The sequence below is a fragment of the Cnephaeus nilssonii genome (genome assembly GCF_951640355.1).
Source record: "Cnephaeus nilssonii genome assembly, chromosome: 20".
In the NCBI taxonomy this organism is placed as follows: Eukaryota; Metazoa; Chordata; class Mammalia; order Chiroptera; family Vespertilionidae; genus Cnephaeus; species Cnephaeus nilssonii.
Genome location: NC_137091.1, coordinates 49,070,983 through 49,090,935, shown reverse-complemented (window position 1 = coordinate 49,090,935; position 19,953 = coordinate 49,070,983). Strand labels below are relative to the sequence as shown.

General features: G+C 63.1%; 1 protein-coding gene across 2 annotated transcripts; it reads right to left on the bottom strand.

The window, feature by feature from the left end:
- Window positions 1-622: 622 nt before the first annotated feature.
- Window positions 623-15,002, bottom strand: TTYH1 (tweety family member 1; the record flags this gene model as incomplete). Of its 2 annotated transcripts, XM_079799496.1 has the most annotated exons (14): window positions 623-903; window positions 1,016-1,096; window positions 1,871-1,916; window positions 2,038-2,180; window positions 3,554-3,646; window positions 4,099-4,191; window positions 4,370-4,425; window positions 4,821-4,896; window positions 5,882-5,954; window positions 7,107-7,202; window positions 8,473-8,693; window positions 9,390-9,501; window positions 11,575-11,753; window positions 14,877-15,002. In XM_079799496.1, the coding sequence occupies 13 exons, from the start codon at window positions 15,000-15,002 to the stop codon at window positions 1,058-1,060; spliced, it is 1,353 nt and encodes a 450-aa protein (XP_079655622.1). In that variant the 3' UTR covers window positions 623-903; window positions 1,016-1,057. The 2 variants fall into 2 exon arrangements, with proteins under 2 accessions (XP_079655622.1, XP_079655623.1); XM_079799497.1 differs by lacking the exon at window positions 1,871-1,916.
- Between the last annotated feature and the right edge of the window lie 4,951 nt (window positions 15,003-19,953).

The window sequence follows — 19,953 nt, the reverse complement described above, 5'->3', positions numbered from 1 at the left end:
GAGCCTACAACCAAGGTCCTTGCCCTTGATCGGGACTGAACCTGGGACCCTTCAGTCCACAGGCCGACACTCCTCTCTCTCTTAAAAAAAACAAATCTTTAAAACCCACCCCACCCAAGCAAGATACACAGAACCAGCCTTCCCCTGGCAGGCGCCGCCCCTGGTCCGCATTTAGATGTGTCGTCCCTCTTGCGTGTGGGGTGTTTTCTGCCAGATGGAGACCGATTGTGTTAGCGGCCGGTCCTTCCCGCCTGCCTTGAAGCGCCTTCTGCCATCTTCACACCCCCCCCCCCCCCTCTCCAGGCCTATTCCTAGGCTCTCTGTTCCCGCCCAGGGACGGCTGTCTTCCTGTGTCAGGACACGTGCGCTGCTTTTAGAATCAGGGGGAGTGGTGTGTGTGTGTGTGTGTGTGTGTGTGTGTGTGTGTGTGTGTGTGTGAATAGCAATCCCTTCGGAACCCCTGCAGAGCCTGGCCGGGGACAGAAACGCCAGGAGGCCGAGCTGAAGGGGCGGGTCTCCCCACCCAACCAGGAGGCCAGATGGGAGGGGAGAGAGAGGAAGGGGAGAGAGCTGCTTGTAAAATAAAGTCTTCCCTTTTATTTCAAATCACCCCATTCCCAAGTTAGTGCCGAGAGTTGAGATGAGAGACCCTTCGCCCACCCACCGGGGCGTGGGGGGGGGGGTGCTCGTGTCTTTCAGGGCTGGCCCTGGTGGCCGAGGAGGAGGGCCCCTTTCCGGCCAGCCCCGGGCCCTGGCCTTCTCCGGGGCTGCGGGCTATGGGCAGGAGGATGAGGCGGGCCGGGAGGCAGTCCTGTCTGGGTGGCCGTGGCCAGGGCCGTGGTTAGCGGTGGGAGCCCCGTCAGGCTGGGTTAGTGGGGTCTTCTCCGGCAGCCGGGGAAGGAACTGCAGAGAGAGAGTCGGTGACGGGGCTGGCGGGAAGGCCACCATGCCCGGCGTGGGGAGGAGGGCGGGCCGGCTCCCAGAGCGGGGGTTGGGGGGTCACTCTCTCGCTCACCGGGGAGGGGGCACAGGCTCCCGTCTGGCGTGGAGAAGAGGCTCAGATAGATGACTGCCACTGCACGAAGCGCTTGGATTCCTGGGGGTTTGGGTCAGAGGAGGCAGGACATGGGAATCTGGTTCACAGTGTGGGCCCCGCCTCCTCCCTCAGACCCAGGAGCCCAGGCCCCGCCTCCTCCCTCAGACCCAGGAGCCCAGGCCCCCAGCCCCTCCTCCCTCACATCCAGGAGTCCAGGCCCCCAGTCCTCCTCCCTCAGACCCAGGAGCCCAGGCCCCCGGCCCCTCCTCCCTCAGACCCAGGAGCCCAGGCCCCGCCTCCTCCCTCAGACCCAGGAGTCCAGGCCCCCAGCCCCTCCTCCCTCACATCCAGGAGTCCAGGCCCCCAGTCCTCCTCCCTCAGACCCAGGAGCCCAGGCCCCCGGCCCCTCCTCCCTCAGACCCAGGAGCCCAGGCCCCCAGCCTCCTCCCTCAGACCCAGGAGCCCAGGCCCCCAGCCCCTCCTCCCTCAGACCCAGGAGCCCAGGCCCCCAGCCCCTCCTCCCTCAGACCCAGGAGCCCAGGCCCCCAGCCCCTCCTCCCTCAGACCCAGGGGTCCAGGCCCCCAGCCCTCCTCCCTCAGACCAGGAGTCCAGGCCCCCAGCCCCCCTCCCTCAGACCCAGGAGCCCAGGCCCCCAGCCCCTCCTCCCTCAGACCCAGGAGCCCAGGCCCCCAGCCCTCCTCCCTCAGACCCAGGAGCCCAGGCCCCCAGCCCCTCCTCCCTCAGACCCAGGAGCCCAGGCCCCCAGCCCTCCTCCCTCAGACCAGGAGTCCAGGCCCCCAGCCCCTCCTCCCTCAGACCCAGGAGCCCAGTACCTGAGGGTTGAAAGGATCGTCATCGTCCGTGTCATCATAGTCGTCACTGGGGGGTGTGGGGGGAGTGGCAGAGGAGGAGGATGGGTAATGCATCAGGAGGCTGTCTCCCCAACAGGACACCCCACCCCCACCCTGTGTCCTCCTCCCGCCTCCTCTGCCCCCCTGACCTGGGGGGAAACAGGGCCCAGGCGCGGGGCAGGCTGCAGAGGGCGGTGGCCAGGGCCCCGGCGGACAGGAGGGAGAAGAGCAGCAGGAAGAGCAGGCCCTCGAGGGCGTCTTCGCACAGGCCCCGCAGGGCGGCGCTGTAGTCCTGGGGGTGGGGGCGGGAGGCCATCAGCGGGCAGGGCCCCCTCTCCCCCCACACACACACGCCACTCACACTGCCCCCATGCCGGCTGTGCCATGCTGGGCAAGTCCCTCAGCCTCTCTGTGCCTCAGTTTCCTCCCCGTCCTACGTGCTCACACAGAGCCTGGCACACGGGAAGCATTTGGGGCTGCGGTCACTGTCATTATCACACCCACAGGTAGGACCTCGAATCTGGGCCTCTTGCTGGTCTGAGAACCCTCTTCCACCCCCACCCCCCCACACCTACTGGATGCCAGTAGCACCGCCCCAGTGTGACAACCAAATGCGCCCCCATGCACTGCCCTGTGTCCCCTGGGCCAAGTCTCTGTCCTGAGCCGCAGCAGAGCCCTGGGGTTGGGGGCGGAGTGACAGTGGATGAACATTCAGGAGGCAGAAGTACAAGACTGGGGACAGCCTGGCTGGGGGGCTATGGGAATGGGGGACGAGGCGGGGGGGGGGGGGGGGGGGGGAGGGGCGTCTGGCGCCAGGTCCCTGCCTCCGAGGACTGCAGGGGCCCGCGACCTCGGGTGACCCAGCCCTGTGTACCTTCTCATCCAAGTCTGCAAGACAGACAATAACAGCAGTTTCTTCTTTATGGCATTACTAACGAGGGCTCAGGGGCCGGGTGAGTCACCACCCCTAAAATAGCCCAGAGCCCCGACTTAGTGAAGCCCACGGGCATGCGGGGGACGGCTGATTTTCCTGAACCCTCACACCACCCAGCCAAGCAGGTCCTGACGCCCTCATCTCACAGGTGAGGAGGCGGAGATTCAGGGGGTGCACCTGCCGGGGCCACACCGCCGGAGTCTGGGACCCCGGGCTTCCTCTCTCCTGGGTGTCCTGCCGGTCCCTGCCTCGGCAGGATGACAGCACGCACCACACGAGAGCTTGGCAGGCATTCACCCCTGAATCCCGGCCCTGTAAGTGAGGACACTGAGGCACAGAGAAGTCGGTGACTTGCCTGCGGTTCAGAGCTAGGGTGGAGCCAAGGCCGCCTCCCCCCAGAGCTCACTAAGTGCACAGCCTTTGGGAGGCAGATGGGGAGACAGGAGGGAGGGAGAGAGGGGAGGACGGGGAGGAGAGCGGGTGGGCTGGAGGGGGAAGCGGGGGATGAGGACAGAGCCAGGATGAGGGGTGGGGAGAGAGGGAGGAGGACAAAATAAGGAAGGATTCTAGATGACAGATGGACAGATGGTTAATGGGTAGAGAATAGTATATGATATATAAACAATAAGACAGATAACTGGATTTCTGGGAAAAGACTGGCCGGGTGGGAGAGCGGGAGCAGGCCTTCAGGGTCCAGGCAGAGAATGAGGTGGGGCGGGGTCATGGGTCACCTTGTGCAAGCCTCGACAGTGCAGTAGCGCCACCAACTGGTGGAAGTTTCCCTCCGTCACATTCAAGGTCTCCTCCAGGGACAGCAGAGGTTTCTGCGGTGGGAAGGGGTCCTTATCCCACCAGGGACCTGTCCGCCGCCGGGGCCCCGCCCATCTCTTCAGACACCGCCCACACAGACAGGCCACGCCCCTTTATTCAGGTCACGCCCATGCCCACCGACCCAACCCTCCGGGCCCCGCCCACACCGCAAGGCCACGCCCAGATCCATTAATTACCACGCCCCACCCACGGCCACGCCCACCGACCCGCCCTCTCAGCGGCCCCGCCCACAATCCAGGGCCACGCTCATCGACCGGCCCTCCTGGCCCCGCCCACACCCGGGCCACGCCCACCAAACACGCCCTTTCGGTGCCCCGTCCTTTCTGTGGCCCCGCCCATGTCTCAGGGCCACGCCCACTAACCCGTCCTTTCGGTGAGCCCCGCCCACACCCACAGATCTGGCCCCGCCCTTTCCCTGGGAGCCCGGTGTGGGCGCAGCGCCGACCTGCGCGGAAGGGAACTGGGGCACAGCTTCTCGCTCCAGGCCCTGCAGCTGGGAGTGGATGTTGGCCAGAGCTCGCTGGGACAGGGTCAGCCTCTGCGGGAACACAGGCAGAGAGGGCGGAGGACCCCGTGGTCCACGCCCCCAGCCCGCTCCTCCCCCCGGACACAGGACTGGGGTCCCTGGCGCCTTCATCCTCCCCCAGGACCCCGAAGTCTAGGCCCCAGGCCCCAGCCCCGCCCCCGCCCCCCGGTCCCCCGGCCGCAGCCCTCACCTGTTGAAAGGGGTTGGCGATGGCCTGGTTGCAGAGGAAATAATAGCTCAGGATGTCTGAGGCGGGAGGGAAGAGAGGAGGCCGTGAGCCGGGTGAGCCCCCTCCCCAGCTCAGGGCCCCCCTGAACTCCCAGGGGCCTGGCATTCGGAGACCGGCCGCTCGCCCAGTCTCCACACTCCACCTGCTGCTGAGGCCCTGGCTGGACCACACTGTGCGCCCCCAGTTTCTCCCAGTGGCCAGATCCCCCATCCCTCAGGCCCTGCCCCCCCCCCCCCCTCCTCAGCCCAGCATCTTCATCCCTCTGTCTCCTCCAGCCCACCCGGAGGTGCTGAGAGCTTCAGGGACCGGAGGCGCCGGGCTGACAGCGTGGCACCACCCTACCCCCCACCCCAGGCAGGACCGGACACAGAGGCCTGAGCATCCAGCGGGTGCACCGGACCACTGGGGTCACCTGAGTCGAGCCCTGTCTCCTCTTGAGTCAGGTTCAGGATGTAGGTGTCGGGACTAGAGCAGAAGTCGCTGAGGCCCTGGGAGAGGCAGCAGGAAAGGGGGCTCAGACCAGAAGTTGTCCCAATGCCACACCCCCACGGACTCAGTGACCCCAGCCTCTTCCCTCAGACCCAGGAGCCCAGGCTCCAGCCGCTCCTCCCTCAGACCCAGGAGTCCAGGCCCCGCCTCCTCCCTCAGACCCAGGAGCCCAGGCCCCCAGCCTCCTCCCTCAGACCCAGGAGCCCAGACCCCAGCCCCTCCTCCCTCAGACCCATGAGTCCAGGCCCCCAGCCCTCCTCCCTCAGACCCAGGAGTCCAGGCCCCCAGCCCTCCTCCCTCAGACCCAGGAGTCCAGGCCCCCAGCCCCTCCTCCCTCAGACCCAGGAGTCCAGGCCCCCAGTTGCTCCTCCCTCAGACCCAGGAGTCCAGGCCCCCAGCCCTCCTCCCTCAGACCCAGGAGTCCAGGCCCCCAGCCCTCCTCCCTCAGACCCAGGAGTCCAGGCCCCCAGCCCCTCCTCCCTCAGACCCAGGAGTCCAGCCCCCCAGCCCCTCCTCCCTCAGACCCAGGAGTCCAGGCCCCCAGCCCTCCTCCCTCAGACCCAGGCCCCCAGCCCTCCTCCCTTAGACCCAGGAGTCCAGGCCCCCAGCCTCCTCCCTCAGACCCAGGAGCCCAGACCCCAGCCCCTCCTCCCTTAGACCCAGGAGTCCAGGCCCCCAGCCTCCTCCCTCAGACCCAGGAGCCCAGACCCCAGCCCCTCCTCCCTCAGACCCAGGAGTCCAGGCCCCCAGCCCCTCCTCCCTCAGACCCAGGAGTCCAGGCCCCCAGCCCCTCCTCCCTCAGACCCAGGAGCCCAGACCCCAGCCCCTCCTCCCTCAGACCCAGGAGCCCAGGCCCCCAGCCCCTCCTCCCTCAGACCCAGGCCCCCAGGCCTTCAGGACCTAGAAAACTAGCTCCTTAACCTCAGAACCTGTGACCCTGGCCCCCACCTGCCCCTGGATCCGGGAGCCCGGCCTCTGACTCACCACGGCGGTCGCTGCCTCCAGGCCCAGGGAGCCCCAGCTCAGGACCAGGACCACGAGGCTCATCACCGTCATCCTGGGGGGCGGGAGGGTTTGGGTTCTGAATCTCTCCACCTGGCCTCGTCCTTTCCCCACCCCAAATCCCATCTCAGCTCTACCCCCCCCCCCCGACCTCTGGAGCCTGGAGGGTCAGAATTAGGGGCAGAGAAGGTGGAGGGGTGGGTGGGCCTGTGGTCGTTGATGTCAGACGGAACATCTGGTCCCTGCCCAGGGGTGGGGGGCAGTGAGAAGAGGCCTGGGCCGGCAGGACCCAGCCCAGCTCTGCCCCACCCTCTGGGACCCTGAGGGGACTCCTACCCACCGCTGAGCCCCCTTTCCCGGCTGTGAATTTCACTGGACCCCGCCGTCCCCAAGCGCACCCCCAGGCTCTCCCTTGGGTAGCCACCTTCCCCCCAGACTGCTCCTCCCAGGAGTGGAGACGGCTCCGGGGCTGAAATCGCCTCTCAGTATCTCTCTGGGGATGGGGTTAGCAGCGGGGGGTCGGGGGGGGGGCGGGTGGTGGTTAGCACTGTAGCACTGGAGGGTGGGCAGCAGGCATGACGGGCATCTGGGGGGGGCCAATCCATGCCCTGACCGACCAGGGCCAGGTTTTACCATCTCCAAGGCCCTGGGGGAGAGTGGAGACCACGTGGGCAGCAGCACAGGGACAGGCAGGAGGCAGGGCTCCTCCAAATGGGACAGGCTGGCCGAGCGAGCGGACTCCAGCGCCAGCACTGCCTGGCTGGGCAGCCTTGGGCAAGTGGCCCAACCTCTCTGAGCCCGAATCTCCACCCCTCCCCCGTTCAATGGAAGGCAAGTGCCTCCTCCTGGGGTAGGCGCGAGGGTTCCAGGAGAGCGTGGGGCACACAGAATGAGCCCGAAAGCCACGTCAAGGCCACGCAGCCTCACGCGTGGTCACGTCCCGCCTCTGGTCCCTCATCCGCACCGCAGGCCCCTCCTGGCGGCTCCAGGTCTGGTTTCTGTCCCTGTGCCCGCCGCCCGCCCGGGAACTCCATGGAGGTCATGGAGGCTCATGGGATGCAGGAAGGAGCCAGTGGGAACCCGGAAGGGAGGAGGCTGAGGGTTTCTCGCTCAAGAGCACAGAGGGATGGAGCTCTGCCCCCCCTCCCCAGCCCCTCCCCCCCCCCTTGGTGCTGGGACAGGAGCCCGCGAGGGCGCCCCGACTCACATGATCACCAGCCACTTGCTCTGTTTCGCCAGGCCCAGGAGGGTGAAGAGGCAGACCAGCAGCTCCAGCAGCAGGAGGAGGACGTAGGCCAGCCACCTGGGGAGGGAGGGGGTGCAGCTGAGGAAGCAAATCCAGCCTCCCAGCCCCAGGCCCCAGGCCACTGCCCAGCTCATCCATGAGATGGGTGCGAGGGGGACGGGCCACCCTCGCCTTCTCTCCAGAGCGCAGGTCCCGGGGTCGGGGCACCTGGGACCATGGCCTGAGTGGACAGGCAGGAGCTCTGTGACCTGTGACCCTGCCCGTGTGACCCGGCCTCAGGGGCCCAGCCCCCACCCCGCCTCCTGTTTGCTGCACAGCCTAAGGGCATGGTGCCTGCAGCAGCCTGCCCAGCCTCCACTGCTTAGCTGTGGGCGATGTGGTCTCAGTAACCCTGCCTCAGTTTCCCCGCCTGGAACGGGGGAAGAGAGACAGCAGCACCTACTTCCAAAGATGCCATGAGCCTGGCCAGCATGGCTCAGTGGTTGAGCATCAATCTATGAACCAGGAGGTCACGGTTCGATTCCCGTCAAGGGCACACGCCTGGGTGGCGGGCTCGATCGCCAGGGTGGGGTGTGCAGGAGGCAGCCGATCCATGCTTCTCTCTCTCATTGATGTTTCTGTCCCTCACCCCCTCTCCCTTCCTCTCTGAAATCAATAATATATACATATATTAATTTTTTACAGAGAGGAAGGGAGAGGGATAGAGAATTAGGAACATCATGAGAGAGAAACATTGATCAGCTGCCTCCTGCACACTCCCTACTGGGGATGTGCCCGCAACCAAGGTACATGCCCTTGACCGGAATCGAACCTGGGACCTTTCAGTCCTCAGGCTGACACTCTATCCACTGAGCCAAACCAGTTAGGGCAGTGGTCGGCAAACTCATTAGTCAACAGAGCCAAATATCAACAGTACAACGATTGAAATTTCTTTTGAGAGCCAAATTTTTTAAACTTACATTATATAGGCAGGTACATTGTTATTAACTTAATTAGGGTACTCCTAAGCTGGCCTTTGCTAAAAAAAAGTCCTCAATCTGATTGAGGTACACGCAAGGGGCCAAAGAGCCGCATGTGGCTCCGGAGCCGCGGTTTGCCGACCACTGCCTTAGCCTGTCTCTCCACAGCCATTCTCATCTTGTCACTGCGGACAGGGGACGGGCCGGCCTGGCTGTGGGCCGCCCCACGCACTGTGGGGTGTGAAGCAAGCAGCATCCCGGGCCTCCCCCCGCCAGACGCCCACTTGTGCCCACCATCCGTGTCTGCAGACCTTGCCCGCTGCCCGCTGGGGCACCCCCCCCCCCCCAGGGGAGAGCCTGCCACCCACCTGTACTCCTCCACGAAGGACACGTCCTCGGCCACCTGCAGGGGGCTCAGCGGCACCCCCTGCCAGAAGGCCAGCCCCTGGAGCTGCTGGGCCACGGCCTCCGCCTGCCGCCGAGCCCCCCGCGTGGCGGCCACCAGCTCGGTGCGCTGCGTGAACACCTCCTCCAGGGCGGTCAGCTCGGTCCGCACCGCCTCGCCCAGCCTCTCCACCGTCTCCGACACCTGGGGCAGGGGCGGGGCTGGGTCAGGGGCGGGCGTGCTCTGGGGGCCAGGGGTGGGGGGCGGGGATGCGAAGGAGGAATGCAAACTTGGGGGCCTCAGTGTTGAGCCCCAGGGACCAGATCAGGGGTAAGCAATGGCTGGTGTCTGGGATCTGGGGCGACTGTGATTGAGGAAGGACCAGAGGGGGCTCTCCAGCTTTCGGGGGGGCCAGGGCGTGAGCCCCAGGGCCCGGAAGGAGAAGTCAGTGTGGGGTCCCAGGTGTGACGTTCACGCCTGCCTCTCTGAGTCTGCGGTCCCATCTGGGTTTCGTGGTGCAGGGTCTGCCCGGGGACAGGAATCTGAGGTGTGAGGTCAGGCTGGCCTCATCCTAGGGAGTGGGGCCCCGGTCTGGTCCCTGGGGCTCACCACTGGGGTCCCTAAGTTTGCATTTGGGCCGAGAATCAGGTCTCGGTTTGGCCTGGGAGCGGGAGCGGGGGGTCCCTGGTGTTTGGTCTCTGTCTGGTTTGGGTTTCTGAATTGAAGTGTGAGTGTGGGGTCTAGTTTGTGGTTCCCAAGGAGTCAGGTGGGAGGCCCCGATTTGCACAGTCAGGGTGGGCTCGGCCGTACAGTTGGATTCTGAAGTTCCGAGCCGGGAGCCCTACACGTCAGGTCCGGGGTCTAGGCTCTGAGTTTGCATTCCGCTGCCCGGACCCTCACCAGGTAGTCCACGGCGCTGAGCGTGTGGTTGGCCTGCAGCAGTGCGGCGCTGAGCTGGGCCACCCCATCGCTGGTCTCGCTGTTGCCATAGAAACCGATGCCAATGCCCGCGCTAGGAGAAGGAGAGATGGGAAATCACAACGGGTCCCGGGACCCTAAGGACCGCGGTTCCCGCGCCGCCCCTCCCCCCCCCCACCACGTCCTCACACACCCAATCCCGCCCCACCCCCCCCACACCGATTGGTCCAGCCCATCGTGGGAAAAGAACCGCTCCAGCCCGGTTGCCACGGCAACGGGAAGGCTTCCCACCCCCGGCCCGAGGGACGTCATTGTGATGCTAATGGTAGGTGGGGTGGCGAGGGGAGGGGGCCCCAGATTTAACTCGCACGGCACCCGCAACGGAGCGGAACCCCGTCACGCCCAGCGCCCCCCTCCCCCCACCACACACACCCGTGACAGCTGCCCCACCCCCACCCTCTCCATCCTTTCCCACGCACCCAGGGTCCTCAGCACCTGTCCCTCCGCCGTCCAGCCGCCCCCCCCTCCACCCCCCAGCCTGGGGTTTGCTGGGGGACTCGAGCCTGGAGCTCCCACCAGGCCACCCCCCACCCCGGGACCCAAGCTTCTGGCCAGCTGGGAGCCAAGCGAGGGAATGTGGGCCGCCGGGCCGGGCGCCCCCGCCCCTCCGCGGCCAACACAGAGCCCCATTGTGGGCCGGCCTCGGGGCCCATCCCCCGCACCCCAGAGTCCCCCCACGGCGGGCCAGGGCCAGACCGAGGCGGGGGAGCCGGCCGCCCTCCCACTTCCCAGGCTCGCAGCCCAGGACCCACCCCCCACCCCCCACCCCCGCCCTCGGACCTCCGCCCCCTCGCGCGCAGGCCCCCCCCCCCGCCCCCGTCCATTGTTCCCGGCCCACAAAGCTGCCCTTGTTCCCGGCCCGGAGCCGGCCCTGGCTCTCCCCCACCGGGCCTTTGTCCGCCTCCCCGTCCACCCCCGCTCAGGAGAGCCCCCAGAGCTTGGACGCAGGCCACCCAGCCGCCTCCCCCACATCCAACCCCCCACCCCCACCCCAAACACAGACTCTGTCCCTGCGCCATGGAGAGGCAGAGCCCGGCCAGGGCCAGGGGTGGGAGTCTGGCTTCCGGCCACTCCCCCGGATCCGGGCTTGTCTCCCGGGCCCTAATCTGGGGGCCAGGACAGCTGTCCTGCCGGTGGGGGTGGCCCTGCCGCAGGCTGTGCGCCCGGCTGGCCCCTGGGGCATATGGGGTGTCAGGCGCTCTCCTTCTCGCTCCCCAAGGGTTTGCCACTTGGGCCACGTGGCCGTGAGGTGTGGCCTGGTCCTTCCTCTTCCTCTCTCTCTTTTTTTTAAAATGTAATCCTCACCCGAGGATGTTTTCCCATTGATTTTTAGAGAGAGTGGAAGGGAGAGGGATATCGTTGAGAGAGAAACACATCGATGGGTTGCCTCCTGCAGGAGCCGGACCAGGGTCTGGGGCCAGGGAGGAGCCTGCAAGGGAGGTACCTGCCCTTGAGCGGAATAGAACCTGGGACCCTTTGGCCGGCAGGCCCACGCTCTATCCACTGAGCCACATCGGCCAGGGCTGAACTGGGGGTAACATCCCAGAGTCCAGCAGGGTTTCCGGGGGGACCGGCTCAGGTCTGGGCCAGGAGGGGGTGGTCTGGGCCCCGCCTAGCGTTGTCTGTCTCCGGGACCAGAGCATCAGCGCCACGAGGGCAGCCACCTGGCCAGGCTTGCTCAGCATCTCCTGGCACGTAGCAGGTCCTCAGGGAGAGGTGGCTGAATGAATGAGTTCATGAGTGACGTCGCTGGTGAACATGAACCGAGTACAGCTGTGAGCCGGGTGCTGTGCCTTCTCCCATTCGCGGTTCCCACCAGGAGGTGGGTATTGCCATGATACCCATTTTAGAGATGTGGAAACTGAGGCCAGGAGGGGGCTAGGTCACTCCCCCAGGCAGGCTGACCGCCCAGCTCTGATCCCCGCGACCTCATCCTGCCAGGCCGGCTGCCCTGGGAAAGGCGGGGCTCCTGAGCCTCAGTCTCTCCATCCGTCCAACGGGGACAGTGCTGCCGGCCACTGGGGCGGGGTGGGAGGTCGCCAGCGGAAGCCTGGCAGAGAGTTGGGGAGCCCCGTGCCCACGCCCACCCGCCCTGGGGCCCCATTACCAGCTGACGAGAAGGGCAGCTATGCAGCTCCAGGTGACGCAGCCTCCCCCGGGCGGGGGGCTCTTGGCGCCGGGGGGCTCGGGGGGCCGGCAGCAGCAGACGCGGATGAGGTAGGCAGCGATGAGGATGAGGCTGAGGCCCAGGCCCAGGCCGGCCAAGGCCGCCACCAGCAGCAGGGCCTGGGGGAGGGGCCACGTCAGTGGGGGAGGAAGGCACCCTGGCTACCTGGGGGCCCGCCCGGCCCAGCCCGTGGTGTCCAGGTTTGAGGGGAGCGATGGGGTCCCCAGTCCCCCAGGTTGGCGGCTGGCTCTGTCACTGGGAACCGGGGTCCTGTGGGGAGGCCCATGTCCTGGGTGCCAGCGCTGCTCTGCCCACCAAGGCTGTGTGACGTTGGGCGGGGCCCTCCCTTCTCTAAGCCTCAGGTCCCTCCTCGACCAGGTAGTTGGATGTAGCATCTCCCAGGGACGGTGGGATGGGGGGCGGGTGGGGCGCCTGTTCCTGGAGATGAGTGAGGCTGGGGGGGGCTTTCTCCTCCCTCCTCCCTGCTGGTCCTCCCCACTCGGGGCTCGCTCTCTGTGCCCCGCTGCTGAGCTCTGCACACCCGCCACGGGTGAGTCTGTCTCCCAGGGAGTGCATGTGTGCAAGACTCAGAGAGGCTGGGAGGCCAGAGTGAAGACAGAGCAGGGAGCAGGGAGCAGGGGGCAGGCAGAGAGAGAGAGAGAGAGAGAGAGAGAGAGAGAGAGAGAGAGAGAGGGAGAGAGAGAGACTCAGAGGCGGGGGAGACAGACAGACGGATGGAGGCCGGTGGAGACTGAGCCAAGGCTGAGGCAGAGCAGGGCCGGAAGCGTGTGAGGGGGAAGCCCGCAGGGGAACGGCTGCTCCTTGGGGCGGGGTCTGCGGTGGAGGCTGCGGTCCTGTCACCGTCACAGATGCCCAGAGTGGGGCAGGGCTTCGCCTGGGGTCACACAGCACAGGGGGGACCCCGCCCGGAGCAGAGTCAGGCTTCGGGGCTCAGTGATGCTGTTCCCCGCGAAGCAGGCCTCAGCCTTTGTCCTCGCCGTGTGTGCGTGCATGTGTGTATGTGTACGTGCGCGCATGTGTGATATTGTGGGGCATGCTTGTGTTTCAGACTGTTATGGGTGTGTTCTCTCTGACTGACTTGGTCTGTCACGAGCTAATAATACACCTAAGTGGGCGTGTGTGTGTGTGGGTGAGAGTGTGTGTGTACCTTCAGGTGTGAGAGTGATCTGTGGGTGTCTGTGTGTTGCTGGCACAGTTCCTTGAGTGTAAGTGGGTCTCTGGTGGGGTGTGTGAGAGAGAGAAAGTGTGTGTGTGAGTAGGGGGTGTGTGATGTGTAAATATGAACATGAGTGTGCGAATGTATGTGTGAGCGTGTGTGTGTGTGACTGAGTACAAGAATGTGTGGATATGTGAGTGTGTGTGAGCGTATATGTGTGTGTACATATAAGTGTGGGTATGGGCATGTATAGGTGTGTGTGTGTAGATGTCAATGTGCATGCATGTGTATAAATATGTGTGTGGTCGTGTATGTGTGTACATGTAAGTGTGAAAATGTTTGTGCATGTAGGAGTGTATGTGCATCTGCATGAGCATAAGTGAACATCTGTGTGTATGCTTGTGTCTGAGTGTACGTGTGTGTGTGAGTGTATGTGTGTGTCTGAGTGTATGTGTGTCTGAGTGTGTGTGTGTCTGAGTGTACGTGTGTGTGAGTGTGTGTGTGTGAGTGTATGTGTGTGTCTGAGTGTATGTGTGTGTGTCTGAGTGTGTGTGTGTCTGAGTGTGTGTGTCTGAGTGTACGTGTGTGAGTGTGTGTGTGTCTGAGTGTATGTGTGTGTGCTTGAGTGCATGTGTGTGTGTGTCTGAGTGTATGTGTGTCTGTGTATGTGTGTGTGTCTGAGTGTGTGTGTGTCTGAGTGTATGTGTGTTTGTGTATGTGTGTCTGTCTGAGTGTGTGTGTGTCTGAGTGTATGTGTGTGTGTGTCTGAGTGTGTGTGTCCCCAGCTCGGTGTCACCCAGTCCCTGACTGTGTCCCAGCTGTGCCATTGCGGTGACCTCCCTGGGGGCAGTGCCCGCCCCCCCCCCGCCGTGTGTGTGTGTGTGTGTGTGTGTGTGTGTGTGTGTGTGTGGGGCGGGAGCCCGCTGAGTGCGTCAGGCGGTACCGGTCCGCCCGCGCGTGGCTGTGTGGGCTCCGCGGGGGCCGGGCTCCGGGGCCCTGAGCAGCGGGGGGAGCTGGGGCTGCGATTGTGTAACCGAGGCGGCGGGAGAGGGGCTGGCCTCGGTTCGGTTCGGTTCGGTGGGGAGAGGGCGCGCGCAGCACAGGGAGGAGCGGCTCCGGCGGGCCGGCCCTGACCCAAATAGCTGGGAGCACAGCACAGCCTCCGCCCCGCGTCCTGGGACCCGCCCCCCCTAAGCGCTCCAGCTCCGACCCAAGTCCCAGGAGCTCCCGGAGCAGAACCCGGGGTCTGGACCCACCGCGCAGGGCCCAGGACCCACCCGCCCGCCAGCCCGCACCCCCGCCGGCGGCTCAGCCAAGCGGGCGGTTAATCTCAAAGTCAAGGACTTGACTGAAACTGGGTCAGGGGCCGGTGCTGGGGCCCCTACGGGCGCGGCCCCCTTTCCCAGGGACCCGGGGCTCCCTAAGCCTCCCGCCCAGCCACCCTCCGGACCCGGTCCGTCCCTTCGCTCCCCAACCACTCACCCCAGCTCACCCGCCCGCGCCCCTGACCGCCCCCCGACCCCCCAGCCTCCTCCTCCCACACCCCCACCTCACTGCCAGTCCACCCCTCACCCCCACCCCCTTCCCCATGTCAGGGCTCAGCCCTGTCCCAGAACCAGAACCGGGCGCCCCCAGCCTCTCCCCTCCCCACCATCATCAGCTCCCCTCTCCCCGCCCCATCTGCACGACTGTCCATCCCAGGAGGGAGGGGTCACTTTTAGGGCGCCTGCCCCCCCTCATGCCCCCCCCCCAGGCAGCTCCCAGACCCTGGAGTCTCAGGCCCCCAGTCCCCTTCCTCCTCGGGGACTCAGGGGTCCGGACCCCAAGACCCCTCCCTTTATGTAAGCAGCGGGGTGGGGGGGGGAGGGTCTGGTCCCCCCAGCGCCTGTCCCAGGGGAACCTCCAGGAATTGGGGCTCCACACGCCTCCTCCCTCAGACACCCCGAAGTCGGGGCCCAGGCCCCACCGCCCGAGAGCCCCGGGGTCGGTGTGTCACCCGGGCCCCCCTCGCCCCCAGGACCCCACCAGCTGGCCCCCCGCGCGCCCCCCGCCCGGCGGCTCCCACCTGCTGGTACCCCTGCTCGCGCGGCGCGAAGTCGCTGGGCACCGGGCGGAGCTGGAAGTCGGCGCGGGGCAGCTGGTGGAGCAGATGCACCCAGGCCGAGGGTCGGTAGCCCGGGGGCTCCCCCATGGCCCCCGGAGGGCGTGCGGGGCTGAGGCCGGGCCGCGGGAGCCTCGCTGGCGGAGCGGGGCGCGGGCGGAGCGGGGTCTGGCGGGGCTCAGGGGAGCGGGGCCCGGAGGAGGGAGGGGGCGGGGGGCGGGGATTGGGGGGAGGAGAGGGAGGAGAGGGAGGAGAGGCGCGCCGGGCGGGCTCGGTGCTGCCCCTGGCGGCCGCGGCGGGCACTGCGGCGCCGCGGGAGGTCCCCAGCTCTCCGTCCCGTCCGCGAGGGCGCCCACCTCCGGCGGAGCAGGTACCGCGACATCCCCGTCCCCACAAGGCCGCCCCTGCTCTTGTGTCTGTCACCTTACAACAGGAGGGTCCCTTATCTTTTCCTTTTTTCAGAAGTTCTCTCTTTTTTTTAAATCCTCACCTGAGGATATTTTTCCATTGATTTTTAAAAATATATATTTTACTGAGTTTTTACAGAGAGGAAGGGAGAGGGAGAGTTAGAAACATCGATGAGAGAAACATCGATCAGCTGCCTCCTGCACACCCGCCACTGGGGATGTGCCCGCAACCAAGGTACATGCCCTTGACCGGCATCGAACCTGGGACCCTTCAGTCTGCAGGCCGACGCTCTATCCACTGAGCCACACCGGTTAGGGCTCCATTGATTTTTAGAGAGAGTGGAAGGGGGGGAGGAGGGAGGGAGGGAGAGAGACAGAGAGAAAAACATCGATGTGGGAGAGACACACATGGATTGGTTGCCTCCTGCACCCGCCCCGCCCAGGGCCCGGGGCCAGGGAGGAGCCTGTAACCCAGGTAGGTGCCCTTGACCGGAATTGAACCCACGACCCTTCAGTCCGCAGGGCGACGCTCTATCCACTGAGCCACACCGGCTAGGGCCCAGGCTCCGTCTTCATGAGGTCCCTCCCAGGCGTTGAAGAACCTCTCCAAAGATTACTCCGTGTACATAGGGATCGGCCCGCCCCGCCCACTCAGGCTGCGGTTTGTAGCCACTGCCCAGGCAACCTCACAGGGTCCCTCCGAGGCCACACTGGTCCACGTGGAAACAGGCCCTTGGAGGGGAACCTGCAGCTCTGATGTCATCACCCGGGTAGTCACAGTTGGAGGTAAAGCTGAGGTCCCCAGAAACCTGCCCCAGGGATCTCCCCCCCACCCCCACCCCCACCCCCATGGAGCAGGGCTAGACTTTGCACTTGAGGTCCCCACGCCAGGTGTCCCTTGTGGGGAACAAGATGGGCGAGAGGAAGAAGGGAGGTTTGTAGCCCACCTGTCTCATTCCGATGATTTGTCCCAGATTGGTGAGAAGGGCTGGGGGAGGGGGGTGTTGCCCGTGCCATGACTAGAGAGAAAAATGATGGTGGTGATGGTGAGAATGGGGATGGGGATGGGGTGATGATGGGGATGTTGGTGATGATGGGGATGCTGATGATGGTGATAATGGGGACAATGGTGATGTTGATAATGATGTGATGATGGTGATGATGGGGATGATGGTGATGTTGATAATGATGTGATGATGGTGATGATGGGGATGATGATGGTGATGGTGATGTTGGTGATGATGGTGATGATAATGGTGGTGGTGATGGTGGTGATGATGTGATAATAATGATGATGTTATGATGGTGATGGTGAGGATGGTGATGGTGGTGATGATGGTGATGATGGTGGTGGTGATGGTGATGGTGAGGATGATGGTGATGATGAAGACATGTGCCCTAATTGGGAATCACACCAGTGACCTCCTGTTCCATTGGTAGATGCTCAACCACTGAGCCAAGCTGGCCAGAATGAAATTAAAACTTTTTTTAACCCAAAAAGATAGCTCCTCTCTCTCTCTCTCTCTCTCTCTCTCTCTCTCTCTCTCTCTCTCACCTCCCTTTCACTCCCCTCAGAAAAAGGCTTGCATTGACTGAATGTCCTCCCCCCCCCCCTCCTTCACTCCGGCTCTTTCTCTCGTGTCCAGCTCTCTGTCTCTCACACAGGGTCTGGGTCCCAGATGCCTGCAGCCTGGCATTTCTAGAGAATTCCTTTATCTTGCACGTAGTAAGTCCGACATCCACGCTCGCTCACGGGAGGCCTGAGACGCTGCCTGGTAGGAATGTGCCGCCTTGACCTCCTCCTGCCCTTGCTCCCGGGACCGGTTTCTCCCGGGGAGACAGAGGGTCCCTCCAGGGTGGCCTTCCAGCAGCTATTCCTAGGGGGTTCCCTGAATACCTTCCCGACACCATCTCAAGCTCTACGGGTGTTCACTCAGGACGTGGGTGCCCGAGAACCCCCCCCCCCCCCAGGAGGATGGCTCCGAGCACACGGTGGTTGCTATTTAATCCCAGCCAAGGCTCGCCATATGGGGAGAGGGACGCGGCGCCGCCAGATGTTCCCATTTTCCCAGAGAAGACAGAAACCTGGGTATTTTTAAAAGCAAAATCCCTCAGCCTTTAAATGTTAAAACTAATTCGAATGAAAAAAATGCTGTGTGGGCCAAATAAAACCCGCCCGTGGGCTGGAGCTGGCTGGGTGGTAAGCTCTGGTTGAACCAGACGCCGAGCAGCACCAGCATGGAAGGGGCAAGCGGGGCGGGGGGAGAGGGGGGAGCCCCAAAGAGACTGAGAAGGAGCAGCCGGGGAGGTGGGAAGGGTGCCAGAGAGAGGCAGCAATGCCACCTCCGCCAGGCAGGCAGCCTGGCCAGCCGCTCCAGACAGAAGACCGGGCAGGTCCTGGCTCAAGGGCTCAGCATGGCCTCCCACGACGTAAACGCTGGCTTCCTGAAGTGGCTGTGCGTGCATGGATTAGGAGCACATTTAGATACCGTTCTAGAACATACAGAACGAATCTACGGCCGCAATGTCTTCAGAGCAGTGATTCCACCTGGGATGACGGGGACAAGGCTGAGTGGGGAGGGGGCTGAGGGGATTTTTTTGGGTGATGGTGTTGGTTGTTCTGTATTTTTAAAAAATATTTTTTATTGATCTTTTACAGAGAGGAAGGGAGTGGGATAGAGAGGTAGAAACATCGATGAGAGAGAAACATCGATCAGCTGCCTCCTGCACAACCCCTACTGGGGATGTGCCCGCAACCAAGGTACATGCCCTTGACCGGAATTGAACCCGGGACCCTTCAATCTGCAGGCCGACGCTCTATCCACTGAGCCAAACCAGTTAGGGCTGTTCTGTATTTTTTTTTAGAAATATATTTTTATTGGCTTCAGAGAGGAAGGGAGAGGAAGAGAGAGAGAGAAACAGCAATGATGAGAGAGAATCATTGACCGGCTGCCTCCTGCATGCCCCTGACCGGGGATCAAGCCCGAATTCTGCAACCTGGGCATATTGCCCTGACCAGGAATTGAACTGTGATCTCCTGATTCATAGGTCGATGCTCAACCACAGAGCCACACCAACCTGGCTTTCTGTATTTTATTATTATTATTATTATTATTATTATTATTATTGATTTCAGAGAGGAAGGGAGAGGGGACAGAGATAGACACATCCATGATGAGAGAGAATCATGGGTTGGCTGCCTCCTGCACGCCCCACACTGGGGATCAAGCCCGAAGTCTGCAACCTGGGCATATTGCCCTGACCGGAAATTGAACTGTGACCTCCTGAATCATAGGTCGATGCTCAACCACGGAGTCACGCCAGCCAGGCTGTTCTGTATTTTGATGAGGGTTTGGGGTGCACATGGGGTCTGCCTTTATAGTATGTGACGGTCCCACGTCCCGCGTGGTTCAGGGTTTGGGCTCTGGAAGAGGGGCTTCACGCAAATGAAAGAGATGAGACAAAAAGCAATAATTTGGAAATATTGGGGGACCAGGCAGGAGCCCATCCCAAGAGGAAGGACTCCGCCTGGGCTCCGGCCTGGCCATCCTTTTATTCAGTTTGGGACACACCCATAGCCCTTAGGCAGGCAATTTCCGGTAACAGGCAGACTATCTTATCCCTAAGGACTTACATGACTGTCTGGTGGGGAAGTTGCTTCAGCTACCATTGTCTGGACCGAACAGTGGGTGTACAGCCCTGACCTTGACCAGGGCTCAAGGTTCACCAGCATTCTGGGCTCCTTGTCCACACCTCTCTGCTAGTGAAGACAATGGGCGGCTTCCCGCAATAGTACACTTCAGATGTGTGCATTTCATGGCAAATGCAACCTCGAAAGGAAACTAAGAACTCCCGTTAACGGTGTGCATGCTGTGGACGAAAAGCGGAACCAGGCTCACTTAACAAGCTCAGGGGAGGCCTGCGTGGCAGCTTTGCAAACTCAGAGACCTAAAGTAACCACAAAGGATGGTCTGAAATGAAAGCTTTTTTAAAAAAGATGTTTTTATTGATTTCAGAGAGGAAGGGAGAGGGCGAGGGTGGTAGAAACATCAATGATAAGAGAGAATCATGGATCGGCTGCCTTCTGCACGCCCCACACTGGGGATGAAGCCCGCAACCCGGGCATGTGCCCTCACCGGGAATCAAACCGGTGACCTCCTGGTTCATCGGTAGATGCTCAACCACTGAGCCACGCCAGCCGGGCTGAAATGAACACGTTTTAAACCAAAAGCAGTTTACGGTGGGTCGCATGTCCTAGGCTGGTATCTTCCCTGACAGAGGTCCATTTTTACCCTAACGGAGCCTGTCTATCCACTGAGCCACACCGGCCAGGGCTAAATTGTGGACTTTATTATTTTTAAAAATATATATATTTTATTGATTTTTTTATAGAGAGGAAGGGAGAGGGATAGAGTTAGAAACATCGATGGGAGAGAAACATCGATCAGCTGCCTCCTGCACACCCCCTACTGGGGATGTGCCCACAACCAAGGTACATGCCCTTGACCGGGAATCGAACCCGGGACCCTTCTGTCCCCAGGCCGACGCTCTATCCACTGAGCCACACCGGCCAGGGCTAAAGGGTGGACTTTTTAGCCAACAAAGCCCGTCCACGCTGACTCCTGGGTTACGAC